Genomic DNA, 18,708 nt, shown 5'->3' with positions numbered 1-18,708 from the left:
TAAAGTGTTTCATTTTTTTTCTGAATGTATAGAACCATTTTTATCTGGTTTACAACATGACATGATCATTCAGACAATATTTAAAAAAACCCACTATGTACAACCCCTTTTCCCATCCCTCTTCACCCCTTTCCCACCCTAGCATTATCTTTAGAAGGACCTGTTTCCAACATACCTGTTTCAAGCCTCTTCCTCCCACCCGCATTCTGGCTCAATCCCCACCCCTTTGGTAATCCCACCCTCATCTCCACCAAAGCATTTTGTAACTCACGCACCACCCATCATCTGGTTGGCTTTGCCTTCTGAAACTATGATACAGCTCAGCCTTTGTGGCTTAGGATGGCCTCAACTCCAGTCAGTTATCCAAACCCAAACCCTGACAATGCAAAATTGTCAGGATGCATGACTGTCCCTGTCTAAAGGGACTGAGCTAGCATGGGGCACAGATTAACCCCCTTACTCCTCTCCCTTCCTTATCTCTTGACCCCACATCTGTGATATCTATCAGTTAGGGTGAAGAGCAATTTGGCTAGGTTCACTTCAGACACGCCCACAGCTGTACCCAGTCTTTGAATCAACAGGGACTTCAGTTTGCAGTGTTCCCTGTCCCTTCAACTCTATTGTACATATTTACTGCTCCTCCCCTCAACCCCTGAATTTCTGGTTGCCCACGTCAGAATTTACAACTCTCTCCCACCAACAGCTTCTTCCTCATCACAAAATCTTCTCCAGCTCACCACTAACACGTCAGTAGCCATCTTCGCCTCTAAACACTGGTCTCCAGACATTTTCCTTATTTTGCCTGATAACCTTCAAACAGAATCTCTTTTGTGACTGGCCCGATGTTACCTAAATGACTCTGTTTCTGGGAAGTGTACGGTGCTGTTCATTGACAGAGGAAGTGCCAAGACTTGGCATTCATTCCTCACTTATTAGCAAGCCATAAGCTGTTGGCAGTGTCAAATATGCATGTGTTAGCAAGAAAGCTGGATGCCAGTTAAGACCTACAGTCCTGTTTGTTTCAAGCACTGTGAACTTATCTTGTATACACTATGGGTTGGTTTATGGTTAGACATGAATACAAAGTCATATATTTTCTTTTACTTTAGTAACCAAGGCCTTTACTTTTTCTCTTGGAATAGCAGGGGCTTACCTCTAGGACTAATTTTCCTCTTTCTCTCTTTCCCTCCAATTCTTACTTCTCTAGGTTGAAGGAGGGATGTGAGGGCAATAGCAGAATTACAGTCCTGAGGTCCTAGTTCCTGAAGGTCCCTGAGTGACAGCATTATACCAGTGCAAGGAAATGAAGCAATTGGGTTGAATTGGCTATGTTTATCCTGAGAGAAATTTCAATTTTATTTCTCCTCTTCCTTTTTTTCCTACCTTCCTCCTCCTCCCCACACTTGTTGGACTCTCATGAAAAAGGGCAAGTACTTGGATATTGCTCTTTATGCAGCCACAAAAAACATTGAGCTTCCCTCCTAGATGTACTGGAGGTCAATGCCAGGCAAATAATGCAATATGCAGATAATCTGTCCCAGTCTAAATAACTCCAGCCATATTCCTGACACATCACTGCACTGTAGCCAAGAGGCAGCACCTAAAGTAAAAGCTAGATGCGTTGCTAAAGAAGAGTACTGTCCCTTCTCACTGTTTCATTTCACAAAATCAAAATAGATGGCACCAACCATAAATATTAACGTACTGTTCCCCCTCCACTTTCCCAAGTAAAACTTCCCTAAGGTTTACTTTACCATAAGCATATCATCCCCTTCCTGCACCCTTTCCTGGAACCTCTTAGTCCCCATAGTAAGAAATGTCTTTATCTGCTTTGCTGGGACTCAAAATGGACAGCTGTGGAGTAAAAAAGCAGCTTTTCATCCTGGGAGGAGGTGCTTCAAAGGGTCTTCTGGACTTCCTCCTTTCTCCCATATCTATTACTCAGCTGACCTGCAGGACTCTTGTTCCCCAGCATTCTGTTCTGTCACCAGAAATTAGAAGACAGCCCTTGAACTGTGTAAAGTCCTGACTGCACACTCTTTTGGCAAAGATTACAGTGTAGGACTGAGTAGTCAGGATGTCTGGAAATGCTAAGATTGACTCAATGAAGCAAACCTGACCTAGTAATGACAGGTCAGAAACATTCAAAGAAAGAAACTAGGACATCTCCTAATTAGAAAGAGAACCCAGCTGACAGAGAACCTAGACAATAACAAAAGCATGTGAATTAAAGACCCAGAAAGCTAGGTGATCTGTGGAGCAGTGCTTAATCCCTGACTTGAGAGCCTCTCTGGATTGTCACAATGGAATTCTGACCTCAGTCTCTAACTGAATAGTATAGTACATACAGGACCCCTGGAGTTCAATCTCTACCTGTGAAAGGCCCTGGGTAGAAAGTATGAGGCCCTGGATGTGATTAGTGGCTGGTAATGTTCCCAGTCACTGTGGGGATCAGTGCCTCAATGACATATAGCTTAGATAGCAGTTCCGTCCTCCATTTGTAGGCAACTGTTTTGATCACTGCTGGTTATTTATCAGTATTGGCTGGTAAAGCCAAATATTTAGTTCTAGATCATCAAAGATATTTAGGCACCTGACTCCTACTAAGGATTTGTCAAGCTTTTCCCACCCCTGCAAAGCCAATTACTGAACTTTTCCACAACATCATCTTCCTTGTAAACTGACCATGGCGAGACCCCTGCCAGGCCCCATCCCCTGTCTTCTACCCCAGCCCCTCCCAATCCCTGCCCACTCCTCCAGCCCTCCCCCCTGCCATGGCTGCCCCACCCAGTCCCAACTCCTGATGCTTTAAAAAAAAAGCCCCACTGACTGGGTGCTGCCAGGTCGGGAGGCTATCCCTGCTGCTTCCCACTGCCCCATACCATATGGATGGCTCTGCATGAGCCTCCCGACCCCCACCTCTCCCCCAGTTCCCCCCGCCATGGCTGCCCTGCCCACCCCAGCTTTGGCCCTTTAAGAAAAATAAACCCGAGTAAAACCCTGGGACTCACCATTCCTGCAGCAGCCTCAGGGTTTCAAGGAGCTTGTGAAGAATGCCCCTCATGGCACTGAGACTGAGTTAGAGATTGAGGCCACTGTGGGGCAGCGGGGATTGCCCCCCCCGTCGGCAGCACCCAGTGAGCTGGGCTTTTTTTCCGAAGTGCCTGGAGCTGGGGTGGGCAGGGCAGCCATTGTGGGGCTGCGAGAGCAGGGGGGTAGGGGTAGGGATGGGCCTGGGTGATTTGGAGATTTGGCTGATTCTCTGAATCATATTTGGCTGAATTGATTCGGGACAGTGATTAGAATCACAGAATTGAATCACTGTCCCCTGAATTGGCCAAATCTGAATCCAAAGTGAATACTAGTCACTTCGCACAAGCCTATAACCTATACTTGGGTTTCACACATGCAATTTATAATGCCTGTTAAACACTTCTAACCCTTTATAAACCATTTCTAAATGGACAAGTAGTATAAAATGTGACTTTTTTGCCTACCACATCACTATCACCCTTCTCTATGCCACATGAATAAAGCTAACCAATACAGCTCTCAGCCTGTGATATTGCTCCACTCAGACCCATGGCCCTTATTTCATATCCTGCTGTATGAGAAAGCAGTTACACTAAAATCTCGTCTGCCCTAAAAATAACAGCAATGTTGAAGAAGCCACCCATTATAGCTTTGTTTTCTAACATTTAAGGTATCAAAGTATTTTGCAATGTAACTGGGACTATAAACATGCTTCAAAATAGCAGTGAAGCTGTAGAGAGTCCAAGAAGAAATGATGTGTGTGTGTGTGTGTGTGTATGTGTGTGTGTGTAAGGGAGAAACTGGTGACAGGTGAGAAAGATGAGTCTCCTATTTGTATGTCTAGGATGCTATTAATAAAAATGTAGAAGACACTTTACTCATTTTAAAAGAACAATACTTACCACTCATGTAAGAGCAGATCCTGCACCCCGCAAATCAATACGAAAACTTGTCATGACTTCAGTGTTGCAGGCAGGCCTATGATGCTTTACATTGTCATAGCACTTTAGATATGAAATAGTGTACAACCTGACATACACTATGTGTAGCCATCACCTGAAAATCTTGACTATTCACTGGTCTCAGATAAACTCTTGGCTCTCCTGGACAATGATAGGGGGAGAAAGAAAGAGAATTCTAGATAGAGAATAAAGGAATGTATCAAATAAAAGCAGTATGTGTTTGTTGGGGATGGGCAGTACATTTATAACCTATACCAAAATAGAGCAAAGGTCTGTATGACTGCTCCATTTATGGCAGTCATATTAGAGAATGATGGTTTCTGCTTGTGATTTTTTTCCCAATGGCTTTCACTGGATATATGAGGGAAGCATACTGAGCCCATGTTTGTCAAAATAGCTGGTGATTTGGGGTCCCATAATGGAGGCATCATAAGTCACTGGCTGCTTTGGAAAATGGTAGCCTCAGCATCTAAGGTCAAGTTACAGTTGTGTACTAAGTGCTAATGTTTGGAGGCCACCACAGACTTAAGGGCTGCCATAAACACCAAAGATATAAATTTTTCTACTGAAACCTTCATCCAAGGGGCCAGCAGTGGGATGACCCAGTCTCTCTCTGATATGCACATTTTTGCAAAGTGGTTCACTCCTGAGCATTTGTAGCAAGTTTCTCCAAAAGCTGGGCAGGACCCAGGCTTGTGTGTGCTTCCACACCTTCTGTAAGCTCTGCCTTTGTTAGTTTGATTGCCCAGCAGTGGAGGAAGCTTCACTGATGGCTTGCTTTGTTTTTGCAAAGTGCTCTGGCAGCTTGCTTCTACAGACATGAGGGGAGCCTGAGCTCTCTAAGAGCCTCTGTCCTACAGATTTTGTCCACAACCTGTGCTAGGGTGAGGGAGGGATTTTCCAGAAGCCTTTCAAGTTTGCAGTCAGTTATGCTGAAGACAATTTTGTCCCTCAATATAACATCCTCAGCACATCCAAATTCACAATGTTGTGCTCTGCTTCTGAACTCTATAACAAAATCATCTATGCCTGCAGCCTCATTGTATCTAAGTTGCCTGAGCTGGTACATTTCAAAGACAGGTTTTTTTCTGGGTTCTCAGTAGTTCTTGAATGTTGCAAGCATCTCTGTAAGGGGTTTGTTATTAGGGTCTGCAAACACGCCTTACATGTTGTTTTAAATTTCTAGGGCTTTATTCCCAATGCAGTGAAGCATGACTGCAATTTTATAATCTTCTGCCTCTTCCTCTGCCTTTGTGACTGCAAGGTATAATTGAAGCTTCTGTCCCCATCTCCTCCAATTCTCCCCAAGATTTCCAGTAAAGAATAATGCTGGTGGAGATTTGAAATGCTTCAATTTTCTTTCTTTGAATGAAAGCTGTAACCCCCTTAAGCAGGCTGCATGACTCCATGGAGAGACAGGTCACTTCTGACACCATATAATGTTTACTCTATGCCATTGGGTTCCTGGGATGGGGCACTCACTCAGACCTCCATGCCTTTGGGGTTCTGTCTTTGAGTCAGCATTCAGCAGCGACCCGTGGGGTGGTAAACAGCTTTATCTTCATTAGAAATAGGATTCAGCAACTCACATGCTCACAGCTTGCAGGGAGAACTACAACTACCCACCACCACAATCCACACCCAAAGGGCATCAGGGGGAGAGGCTGGGTCATCCCACTGCTGGCCCCTTAAAGGTGCATTCCATATACCACAGCTTCTGCTCTGTGGAACACTAAGCTATAGTTAGTTACACCCTCTGCAAGACGGGAAATGACAAGTTTCCTTCCATAGACTAGATGCATTAAGTGATACGCAACAAGGCTTGAATGGAAAAGTGTGTCAAAGGGTTCCAGCTCATTACTACACCTCCTGATGCTCTTTGGACACAAGCGACCCATCACTTGCAGGTTTCTCCACCCTGAAGCACAGAGAGTTAAATGACCCCTCTGGTGTGGTCTGGAATTGTCCAGTGGTCTGGAGTCCAAAAGTCTCTGGTCTGGCTATGCTCAGAGGAGACAAATAGAAGAGGAAAAGGGGTAGCTTTCTAGAGTCCTATGACTGGTTCTCTCTCAAAATTTAGCACATTACAGCGAAGGGTGGGGAATATTCGGAACAACCAGCTCTGTCCCTCTCATTTGTTCTACCAGTGAGCAGACGTGGAAGATGGCATGAGACGTGCATTGCAGAGACCAACTGGCAGCTTCAGGAATGGTGTCTTGAGGCAGGCTTTGGCTTCCTTGACAACAACCCGCACATCACAACGAGAGACATGCTCTGATGGGATGGGCTCCACCTTTCCCCTAAAGGTAAGTGTGTGTTCTCTTCTAGCTGGCAGATCTCCTCTGGTGGGCTTTAAACTAGGCTCGGCGTGGGAAGGGGAAGATGAGGGCGGAGGAAGCCTTGGACCACCAAACCATGCAGCACCCACAAGTACAGTCCAGCCTAGACTGATGAGTGGAACATATACACAGGTAAGCAACAGGGGCCAGGGCAATCCTGAAATTAGGAGGCCAGTGCACACATCCTCAGGAGGCCTCAAATACCTCTACACAAATGCTCATAGTATGGGAAACAAGCAGGAGGAACCTCCTGCTAGCTGACACCAACCCAGACGTAGTGGGGCTCACTGAAATGTGGTGGGACCCAACGCATGACTGGGCAGTGAATATCCAGGGCTATAGGCTGTACAGGAGGGACAAGACAGGGAGGAAAGGTGGGGGTGTGGTGCTCTACATTAAGGAGGAATACAAATCCTCACCAGGTAGCACAGAGTCAGAGGAGGGGCACTCTGAAGTGCTCTGGGTTAGAATACAAGGCAGTCGAGGGGAAAGAGATTTAATGGTGGGTTTCTACTACAGACCACCCAACCAAGGGGAAGAGATAAACCAGGAATTCTTAGGTCGGCTCACGGAGGTAGTTAGGTCAAAGGACGTGGTCATCATGGGTGGCCTGAACTTTCCAGACATCTGCTGGGAAGAGCAGTCAGCCAGGTCTGACCACTTATGTAGGTTCCTAGCCAAAATGCAGGACCTCCACCTAACCCAGGAGGTGCACAGCCCCACCAGGGGAGACGCCTTGTTGGACCTGCTGCTGGCCATGGGTGACGACCTGGTGAGGGGGCTGCGGGTGCTCGACCACCTGGGTGACAGCGATCATCGCCTGCTGGAATTCACCATCCAGTGCAAGGTGGCAGAGGCCTGCAGCAAGGCAGCAGCCCTAGATTTCAGGACAGTGGACTTCAATGAGCTAAAGGGAATAGTCAGGGAGGCTCTGAGGTCCCGGAGGGGAGGGGAGCCAGGTGTCTAAGAGGAGCAGTTGCTCCTTAAGGAGACGATTCTCCAAGCCCAAAGGGAGGTTATCCCAACAAAGATCAAAGGGGGCAGGAGGGTGCAAAAGCCCCCATGGCTCACCAAAAGCATCCGGGAATGTCTCCTAGCTAACAGGGAGGCGCACATCCAATGGAAGGGAGGGGCCATCACCAGGGAGGATTATACTACGGTTGCTTGGGGCTGCAGGGGGGCAGTCAAGAAGGCCAAGGCAGAGATGGAACTGGGACTATCTAGAAGGACTTCACCATGGATCAAGGACAACAAGAAGTCCTTTTTTAAATACAAAGGGGGCAAAAAGAAGGTACCAGGTAAAATGGGGCTGGTCGTAACACCAGATGACAAAGCTAACTTATTTAATGACTTCTTTGCCTCCATTTTCCTGAGCAGGGACCAGATCAGCCCCCCCACTGACCCCCCTCAGGCCCCAGGGGAGGCGCACCTAGGCCAAGGGTCAGTGAGGACCTAGTCAGGGAACTTCTGGAGGGACTGGATGTATTTAAATCAGTTGGTCCAGGTGATCTCCACCCCAGAGTGCTGAGGGAATTAGCTGAGGTCATTGCGGGACCCCTGGCACAGCTTTATGAGTACTCGTGGTGCTCTGGTGTGGTGCCAGAGGACTGGAAGAGGGCCAGTGTGGTTCCCGTCTTCAAAAAAAGGGAGGAAGGAGGACCTGGGGAACTATAGGCCAGTTAGTCTTACCTCGATCCTGGGTAAGCTTTTGGAGAGAATTATTCTGGCACTTGTCCACCAGGGACCAACAGGGGAGATTATGCTTTGGGGCAACCAACATGGGTTCATTAGAGGCAGGTCCTGTCAGACCAACCTGGTGGCCTTCTACGACCAGGTCACCAAATCCTTAGATGCAGGGGTAGCAGTAAACATAGTCTTTCTGGACTTTCATAAGGCCTTTGACACTGTCTCTCACCCTGTTCTCATTAAGAAACTGGGGGACTGTGGTGTCGACACCTACCCAGTCAAATGGGTCGCCAACTGGCTGGAGGGCCACACCCAGAATGTGGTGGTGGATGGGTCATTTTTGACCTGGAGGGATGTGGGCAGTGGGGTCCCCCAGGGCTCGGTCCTTGGGCCCGCACTGTTCAACATCTTCATTAGTGACTTGGACGAGGGGGTAAAAAGCACCCTGTTCAAATTTGCTGATGACACTAAGATGTGGGGGGATGTGGGCATGCTAGAAGGAAGGAATAGGCTACAGTCAGACCTAGACAGGTTATGGGGTGGGCGGAGGAGAATAGGATGGGCTTCAACACTGACAAGTGAAAGGTGATGCAGTTGGGGAGGAAGAACCAGCACCATATCTACGGGCTGGGGAACTCCCTTCTTGTCAGTGCAGAAGCAGAAAAGGATCTTGGAGTCATCAGTGATGCCAAGATGAACATGGGTCAGCAGTGTGGGGATGCAGTCAGGAAGGAGATCCACAGATGCATCTCAGGCAGGTCCAAGGAGGTGATCCTCCCCCTCTATGCGGCACTGGTCAGACCTCAATTGAAGTACTGCGTCCAGTTCTGGGCACTGCACTTCAAGAAGGATGCGGACAACATGGAGAGGGTCCAGAGGAGGGCCAGTTGCATGATCAGGGGACAGCAGGGGAGGCCCTATGAGGAGAGGCTATGGGACCTGAACCTGTTCAGCCTCCAGAAGAGAAGGCTGAGGGGCGATCTAGTGGCCTGTTACAAACTAGTCAGAGGGGACCAGCAGGCACTGGGGGAGTCCCTCTTCCCCCGAGCGCTACCAGGACTGACTAGAAGTAACGGTCACAAGCTGGCAGAGGGTAGATTCAGATTAGACATCAGGAGGCGCTACTTCACGGTCAGGGTGGCTGGATCTGGAACCAACTTCCAAGCAAAGTGGTGCTGGCTCGTACCCTGACAAATACTTTGCTGGGGTCGTTTGACCCCAGTACTTTTTCCTGCCCATGGCAGGGGGTCAGACTTGATGATCTGCTCAGGTCCCTTCTGACCCTACTAACTATGAAACTATTTCAGGACTGTCTCAGCTTAGTCAGAATGTGTTCAAATGCCAACAGTGGAACAGAGGCACATGTTTGGCAACTCCTACTTAGCTCTCCATACCCAATAAGTATATATTTGTATGGTCCACAGTACCTTACTGCGTGACTCTATCCCAGGCTGGGACTCACCCCCCCAAATTTTCTGAAGTTGCAATATGCACATAAACCTCTGCTATTTCTCCAGAAATACTGCCAGTTAAATGTCACCTGTGTTCTCTTTCTATAAAAGACATTACAAAACCCCCCTCCCATTCTCCCTACCCCAGAAAACATGCTTGCACACACACACACACACATACATCCCAACATACATCCCAACAGACTCACACACATATGTTCTCATATTCACACCGGAAAAAACAGCTTGCAAACTCCTGAAAGTGGAAAAAGGCAACTTGCAAATGTGCCTTTGTTTTTTATATGCACCCTCCCACCCTACCCCTATATTCCCCTTCCCACCCCAAGTAATTCCCTGTGTCCTGCCGCAGCTGTTCCAAACTAAATATTCTTTTTGTTTGTAGGTTTAAAAGATTATTTTACACTTGTGAGTGAAAGAAAAGAAAAGAAAAGGAAAGAAACGAAAAGAAAAGAAAAGAAAAGAAAAGATTATCATGGGAATGAAATTCCCCTCTCTCACTGAATCCATGAGAGGATAAATGGAAACAAGCTGAGAGGAGATGCAGATGAAAGATTAAACTATAAATACTGAGAAGAAGAAAGATATGATGGTTCAGTGGCAAAATGGAGGCGAGGGCAGCACATTAGTGAGCACATTCAAAGATAAACTATTCTCCCCCCCTCCCCCACCCCACTTCCCCTCTGTCTTTTTTCTTTAACAACTTCTCTGTCTTTTTAGGGTTTTTTGGTTGGTTGGTTTTGTGTTTACAGTGGTGAAGTCCTTCAAGCAAGAAACCAAAATGGAGACAAGAACAGCCTTCTCTTGAATTAAGACCCCTCTTCTGGTTTCCTGCCTGTCCCTCCCCACCCCCTCCCTGCCCTGTGTTGCTAAATGTGCTGAAAAGAGAAGAGTAAGCTTAGAATAAACCTAACAAACCAAAGGAGAAAATGCTAATAATAGCAAAGAGTAAAACCCAAACCAAAAAGACCACAGCACTCCTGTGTTGTCATTGTTTGAGTGTCTGTCCCTATCTCTCTTGGAGGCTGCAGGCATCAATTTACATAGTACAACCAGTAAATGAGGTTGAAGAATCCAAAGGTGATTGGAAAAATGATCCGTGACCACTTGTCAATGGTGCTGACATCTGCCAGGTCTGGGATTTTGAGCTTCAGCTTAGATGACCGCCGGCGGAGACGGCAGTTGGCACGGTTGCGGGTAGCGGCATGGTGGGTCAGTGGTACATGGCGGTCTAAGGTAAGGTGGTGGCCGAAGCCATCCCGAGAGGCCAGCTGCTTGCGGAACTGGATTCCTGAGCCTTCAAAAGACATGACAGAGTTTCGAGAGTCACCAACACTGCTCATCATGTCTGTGGCCAGCAGCTCATTGTTCATCTCCAAGGTGCTGAGGAGAATGTTGCCGTATGGATCAACCTGGAATGGGGTAAGAGAGAGGGCAGTGTTAACTGGGCACACACCAGGTCAGATTTATCCTTTATGTCACTCCACTGACCACTGGGATAATTTGGATTATTTTCTACTGTAACAACAACACTAGTTGGGTCACCTGCCAGATGTTGAGCCTTGGACTTCTGGATTGGAAAGCATGAGCCACCACTGCTGGACATCAGGAACAAGCTACATTACCTTGTAACAAACTAATGCAGCTCTGTAATGTATTCTGTCAATACAGGGGGCAAAGTGCCACCTGGTTCACGTTGGGTACCCCTGCCTTGTGTCCTCAAAGAAGAGGATGGTGCCTATGGGAGCAGGCAAATAGAACAAACATGGAGTAGGAATTTCCTTTGCACCTCAGGAGGAGAGTAGGCCCTCCTGCCCCCCCCACCCCATTTGTGAAGGAGCACACTATGGTCTAGCACTAAGGAATGAGGGGACTAGGTTCACCTCTCACAAAAGGGAGAATAGCCCCTCCCAAGCCCACTCAGACTGAATGAAGATAGAGCATCTGCTTTCTCCAGCGAGAAAAGAGGGAAGGAACCAACCTGCTCTCTCACCCTCTTCTCTTCATACCGGTGGCGCTCGTTGTTTGCCTTGTTAATCCTCTCATTCTGCTTCTTCTGCTGACGAGGGCCACGCCCAAAGAAAATGTAATTAACGAAGGCATACTCTAGGAGTGCCAGGAACACAAAAACGAAGCAGCCCATGAGATAGACATCAATGGCCTTGACGTACGGGATCTTTGGGAGGGTCTCCCGCAAGTGCGTGTTAATGGTGGTCATAGTAAGCACCGTGGTGACCCCTGCAAGGAGAGGGCATGTCTGTTACCAAGATGGAATGACTCCATATCATCCTCTCTTTTTGCTCTAACCAACCCCTCTGAGCAGTGCCAGAGAGAAGATGTGGGAGCCCTGGCTGCAGTCAGACAGCTCTCACATCTTCCAGTTACAAGGTCTTCTAGCAATAGTAGCTGCAGGAAGGGGTGAAAGTAGAAAGGTAATAAGGAAAATTATAGCTGCTCTATGTCCTAAGTCTTGCTACAAGTCACTATAGAAAATAAAACAGGAGTCAGTTATCCAGGGGAGCATTGGCAGAGGAGGCTCAGAGTTGAGTATCACCAACATGACCTGTAACCATCCCTTCTGGCTTTCCTGTGCCTTAGTACCCTAGCAGATTCTTTTCCCCATCTTCCTCTGTTTGGTATGGCAGAGAACACCATGCTTTCACCTTCATCCCTCACTCTCCACTCTCACTGTCCTTTATGACTCTGAGATCTCTTTTATTTTGTATTTGCCTCTCTACCCCTCCTATTGTCTCCATTTCTCCTTGCCTCCTTTCCACTTTGCTTACTTTTCTAATTGCCTCCTATTCTTTTAGCTTTAGCCACTTCCTCCCCCTTCGGTCATTTCATTCCCCTTCAAGCCTGCTCAGAATTTTCCCTCCTGAAATAGGCTTCCTTCAGACTAGCACCTTCCGTTTCTTTCCCTCCAACTCTGTCACCAGAATCCTGATTCCTCTTGCTTATTTTTGTGGCTTTGGGTTTTTTTTCTCTTTGCTCCATCCCTTCTACTGTTCTCCCTTCTCCTTAGTCTTTCATCACTGCCCGAATGCAGGTCACTGACAGCCTTTTTTCAATGAGATATACCAGTAACAGGCATGTGACCTTTCTGCTGCCTTTGAGAAAGTAGACTGCTACCTCTATAACTTTTTCTTCTCTCCTCACTTTCATAGTTCAGCTCTCTTGGTTCTTCTTCTCCCTTGATGATCACTTGTTCTCTGTCCCTGCATCTTCCTTCATCCATCTCAAGCTCTTGGTGATTCCCCAAATTCTGTCCTTTGTCTCCAGTTTTATCATTTCATTTGGTGTGGGTCTCAAGTCTTTCCTGTCTCTATCCTCAAATCCTACTTATCTCTCCATTTTCATATCATCTACCAGTCTCCCATGTATCCAGCTACCACCCCACTCAGTGTTGGCATAACCAAACCTCTTGGATCTCTGTTCTTCATCTCGTTTCTTTCCCTCCAACTCTGTCACCAGAATCCTGATGCCTCTTGCTTATTTTTGTGGCTTTGTTTTTTTGTCTCCTTGCTCCATACCTTCTACTGTTCTCCCTTCTCCTTAGTCTTTCATCACTGCCCTGATGCAAGTCACTGACTGCCTTTTTTTCAATGAGATATACCAGTAATAGGTGTGTGACCTCTCTGCTGCCATTGAGACAGTGGACTGCTATCTCTGTAACTTTTTCTTCTCTCCTTCTTGTCAATAAGCCAGTTATATTTGACCCTTCCTACCTCATATCCTCAAAGCAGAGACTGAACTGTGATTCAGAGTCTCACTCTTTTTAAATATCCACAACTTCTGCTCTTGGGGCAATGCACTTAAACACTGACCCTCAAGAGATGATGACAGCAGATGCCACTACATCTCTAATATTTGTAAGCAGAGGACTTCTATGCCTACATTTGGAGACTGCCTCAATTAAAGGTAATCCAGTGTTTAGATATTTAGTTTGTTCATTTATCTTATTGCCTCTTGACCAGTGACATTGCACACTAAAAGAAGCATCAGCCTAGTCATTACAATAACTGTAGATGAAGACCCAGATACCAGGACGTGGTAGAGATGTTAGGATAAGGAACTCTGCATGTTTGAACTGGATCTTTCAGCATTCATTGTGGTTCTGCTTCTTTTGATCAATTAAGTGACAACAGAAAGATCAGCAAGTGTTTATTGTGATAGTTGGTTCTTTAAAAAAAAAGAACATAAACAGCCTACTCTCCTAGCCCACCCCATCTCCAAGGAAACCCTTGTGGGGCATATCATGAAAAGACCTACCTAATGCCACCCGGGCAGCAGAAGCATCATAATTGATCCAAAATGAGACCCAGGAAAGGATAGTGATGAGGATAGAAGGCATATAAGTCTGTAGGATGAAGTAACCAATGTTCCTTTTAATCCGGAAACTCAGGGACAAACGGAGATATGAACCTGCCGATCAGATACCGAGAAGAGATGTCATTTGGCAGAAGGGCCAAGGCTGTGTGTGTAATAAGGAGGCAAGAGCAGGAAGAAGAATTACCCAGGAGTCATTCTGGTCCCTCCCTCTTACATGCAATAATAGTGGGGAATCCTATGTATTTGTCCTTCCATAGACGATGCAAACTCAGTCACCTTCAGGAAGAAGCTATTTGGAGCATACTTATTTGGGCCCACAGGTTTGGGTCTTTAACCACCAAAAAGCAGGCACCAAAAGAAGACAGGTTCTTCCTTAAGCAGTGGAAGACAGAAGATTTCAACTCTTGGGTTCCATATTGACTCAGAAAAATAAAAAATAAAGTCTACTCCAATATAGTGTAAAACTGTATGTTAGACATCCTATGCAAACTCTGGACTGTACCAAAAGGATTCTCTCTGTCTTCACAGCTGAGATGGAACTCCTATTACTAACACACTTATGAGGTCCATGGTTAGATGGGAGACTTTGAATGTAATATGGCTGATTCATCAACCTTCTTGTGCTGTCTCTTCTACAAAATGTCTGTGTAGATGCACATCTCATTTTCCCATGTAACTTCCACAGAGGCCAATCCATATTGGGAAACTGCACACCAGACGTGCAAAAATCTGTAATTGTTTAAAATTGTTCCAGTTGCCTAGCTAACCTTTTAACAATCATCATCATCTATACTTTTACAGGGTTTTCCAGTGCCCAACACAATGAGCCCCTGATTTAAATTGTGGTCTATATAACGGGCATGGTGTTTTCTTACTAGTTAAAAAAGGCTGTAATCAAAATTCAAGCATGGCCAGCTTTCAAGATTAGCAATAGGTAAACCATCAGATGGGCAGTCTCACCATGTCCTTTCATCATGAACGCAAACAGATTTACTTCTCATTCAAAGGCTGCACACCTTCTTAAGGAAATATTATTCACGTTCTTGCGATCTCTATTGCAAATTCAAAAGCTAGTTGGAAATCACTGGAAAGGGAGGCTGAAGTGAAAACCTTCTGATGAGACCCTGCTTGAGGGAAGTCAGCATTATGGCTAGCAACCTGGAGGATAACTTTAACAAATGGCACTATTTACTGCTTGCTGTCCAGATTCTAAGGAACCTAAAAATCAGAGTCAGTGGGCATAACAGAGAAACCAAGTTTCCATAGGGGCATTCAAAATTAGGACCCTTGTCTTCAAAAATCCCAGGCAAGTGCTTCAGCATCCAAGTCAGAGAAGCAGTCACCTAGACTTTTTCCAAAAGAATAATTACATATCACCTTAAGCCTTTTAGAAAGAACCCTACCTGTGGTGAAGACCACTTCTCGGGTGACCAGTCTCTGCTCAATGATGGTGAACTGGGGAAGCTCCAGCATTTCCATCCCAGTGACAGCTGAGTCATTTCCTTGCCAGAAGAACACAATGTCATCAACCGTGTAGCCGTCTGTAGGGGTGGAGAAGACAGGGGCAACCTGAGTTGACAAGTCGTGGGAAGCAGCACTTCCATTTTTATAATGCTTTTTTGTTTTTACTGAATTTACCCAAACAAAACCCATTTATCAGTAAATAGTAAACACAGGCTCCTCTTGGGGGAATTTTATGTTTCCCCCGATTAGTAGAATAGCTACCAGGAGAAGGGAAGAAATGGCTAAGATACCTAGTCCTTCTGAGATTCAGAAGTAGAAGATGAAGATGGGGATTGGCTCTCCAATTTGTGGCCTGTGCCCCACAATCCTTCCTGGTTTGTGTACATCAGAAGCTTGTGTTAAAAGCAATATGTGCAGCTTTTCATTCATGAGGTGTCTGCAGGGGGAGATCACATATTGCTTTTTTGGGTAAGGACCATGAAAACAGAATCTCTGTTTAAATAAAATATTTGAGCAAACAATGTGGTGAATTAAAAAATATCTAGAATTTAGGACATTTCCCTAGATTCTAGACATTTCTACTCTGGTCAAAATTTGACCCTAGAGTAGTTGACAGTATTTTCTGGGAAGCTGAATGCTTTGATTAAGGAGCATTACTAGTATTACAAGTGGCAAGGAGGAGCTAGATAGCTCTGAGGGTCCATAATAACCTAAAATAAATACTCCCTTAGGTTCGATTCTGCCCTGTGAAGGGGAAAGATGTGGCATGTACAGTCACAAGGTAACAAGTGCTAAGCAGAACCTAGAGTAGTGTCAGGCACAATCCTGCATTTGCCAACTTGTAGCAAGAGAGAGGCCATCAAGCGAAACACACAGGTAAGTGTCTCAGTAGCATGTTGATCACACTTCTTTTTGCTGCCCTATTTTTAACTCAGAATCTTGAGACTTAGGTTTTCTCTATACACAAAAATAAACCCAGATTAAGGTAAAGAACAACTGTTTTTTCTTAGTGACTTCATATGTGGATATTCCTTCCACTGGCAATGGTGTTAATCAGGACCAGTTTATCAGGGATGATCAGGGAGAAGCACTTCCATGTGTAGATGAGTTCTAAGAGGAAGTGTGAAAGGAAATTCTATTTCTCATTGCAAAAGACTAATTCTTAACCTTATTGTATCTAAAGACAGCCTTTGCTCATAACATGCACTGCAGAACAGGAACCTTGCAGAGCACAGCCCTACTTAACGCTGTTTTACTTAGCGCTATTTTGCAATAACACGCATTTTAAATTGATACCTGATTCCACTTAGCACTCAGTAAGTTTTGTTATAATGCTCACGGTTGCCATCTTGAGTCATTAAAAGCACTTTCAGTTACCATCTTGGGTTGTCAAAAATTTTCGGTTTTGCTTTATGCTCATTTAACTTAACGCTCAGTTTTTCAGAAATTAGTTAAGAGCTCTAACCGGGGGGTTGCCTGTATTAATACTGGCAATATTCAGGGAACCAGCTGGGTGGTTTGCTGCTTGGTGTGCAGATGTCCACAGGCACCATCATGACCTTATGGTAGTGCTGACTTAAGCAATGGAGTAGAGTAGCCACAAGTTAGATAGGTCATAAACACTGAACTCCTCTTCCAACCCTGGAAGCATATGGCTCCTCCACAGCAGAGTTTAGATGTCTAAAGGTGGCACTAGGGCAAACTACTAAGTCTTGCCCATTATTTGCCCATTATTACATGTATTCAAAGATGCTAACATTTTTTCCAAATATTGGACCAAACTCACAAGTGGGGTAACATGGATGTTCCCCAGTTGAGGATCTGGTTCACTAAACTAACTGATGGCCTCGTGTTTCTAGATATTGGGGATGGTGCTCCTGCCAGATGGTGCTTCACTATTTTTCCCTATTTTGGGAAAAAAAGGATTGTCACTGTTGAGGCAGATGAGCTAGGGCTCAGCATTCCTGTTACTCAGCACAGCCCTGTTCCCACACCCACTGCCAACTCCCATTGACTTGAATGGCACAGGGTCAGGTCATAAGGTCCCAAAGATCCACTGAGATTCAGGTCAGAAGGAACTGTTAGGCCACCTTATCTGATTTTCCTATATTATAGGCAATTGCATGCCATCCAGTCACCCCCTGCAATGAATCAAATAACCTGTGCTCATGTCTGGCTAAAGCAGATTTGAAGACAGCAAGAAACATCAGAAGTCTTCAAATCCATTACTCTCCTTGTTAATTGATTACAATGGTTAATCCCCCAATTGTTAAAAATTAATTTCTTATTATTAACTTGAATCTTTCTGGACTGAGTTTCTGGTCCCTGGCCCTTGTTGTGCTTTTTACCACTAGATTAAAGAGCGCTTTAGAACCCAACTGGAATGCTTCCCGTAGAAGTACTTATGAACTACAAGCAAGTCACCCCTCATTCTTCTTTTTGATAAACTACAGTAGTTGAGTTCTTTAAGTCTCTCATCACTGTAAACAGTAGTTCTAGCCCTCAAGTCATTTCTGTGGATCTTACCTACACAATTTCCAATTTTACAAAATCCATCTTAAAATGTGGACCTCAAAATTGGACAAAACATTCTACTACTAGTTTTACTAATATTATATATAGAAGTGAAATTATTTATTTACCCCCTACTCTCCTGCTTTACCACACCAGCTGTTTTTGCCACTACATTGCAATGGAAGTTAGTGTTAAGTTGCTCATCCACTATGGCCCTTACATCTTTTTCAGAATCACTATTTCCAGACATACTCCACAATAATGTAGGGATGGCCTGTATTCTTTGTACCTACATGTAGAACTTTTAATTTGGCCATATCCAAACGCATTTTGTTTGGAAGAGTTACGCTTATCAAATAATTCAGATTGCTTTCTCTAACTGTCCTGCCATGATCTTCCCACATCACTGGGCATGGTTTTTGCAACAAGACCACATTATTACAGACTTAGTGGATTAGAGGAGGAGAGGCTAGCAGAGCTGCAGCTGGTGATAGGACTGAAGGCAGAGGCATTTTTCTGGAACCACATCCCAAATGGTTCTCAAAGTGACATGTTACATGATGCAGAGATGCACCACTACAGTCTTTCTCCATGCAGTCAGTCCAAACCATGTTTCTTTTCTTTTGGCTGAGTTACAGGTGGATAAGTATTTATTAGATTTACATGAATACTTAGTTGATACCCCAAATTTAACCTATCTTGCAGTTGGCATAAGCAGCTGTGGTAGACATGAATGTCTTCTGGATTCTACTTGTGTACTCTGTTTTTTAAATCCATTTCTGTGTCACTGTGAATGAGCTATTTTGGTGGTTTTTGAACCTTTGTTTATGTAGCACTTGGACATAAAATAAAGAATGCTACAATTCCAGAGCTGTGCTCCTGACATCATCAGTCACGTTGGCATGCAAA

At 45.2% G+C, this 18,708-nt stretch overlaps 1 protein-coding gene across 3 annotated transcripts in view; it reads right to left on the bottom strand.

Moving 5' to 3' along the window:
• Window positions 1-10,523: 10,523 nt before the first annotated feature.
• The window catches only part of LOC149858317 (gamma-aminobutyric acid receptor subunit beta-4), a 125,458-nt gene continuing 117,273 nt past the window's right edge, over window positions 10,524-18,708 (bottom strand). Inside the window, exons 6-9 of one of the 3 annotated variants that reach the window (XM_090059578.1) lie at window positions 15,225-15,362; window positions 13,762-13,914; window positions 11,471-11,727; window positions 10,524-10,901 (exon numbers count right to left, since the gene is read on the bottom strand). In XM_090059578.1, the coding sequence (XP_089915704.1) occupies window positions 10,524-10,901; window positions 11,471-11,727; window positions 13,762-13,914; window positions 15,225-15,362 (926 nt within the window). Of the gene's footprint in view, window positions 10,902-11,431; window positions 11,728-13,761; window positions 13,915-15,224; window positions 15,363-18,708 lie in introns of all 3 variants that reach the window. The other 2 variants (XM_090059579.1, XM_090059580.1) reach the window with 2 other exon arrangements.

Source organism: Crocodylus siamensis, chromosome 8 (genome assembly GCF_052110815.1).
Source record: "Crocodylus siamensis isolate JL-2025a chromosome 8, ASM5211081v1, whole genome shotgun sequence".
Classification (NCBI taxonomy): Eukaryota; Metazoa; Chordata; order Crocodylia; family Crocodylidae; genus Crocodylus; species Crocodylus siamensis.
The sequence above is the reverse complement of the archived record's forward strand: the minus strand, read 5'-3'. Positions and strand labels throughout refer to the sequence as shown.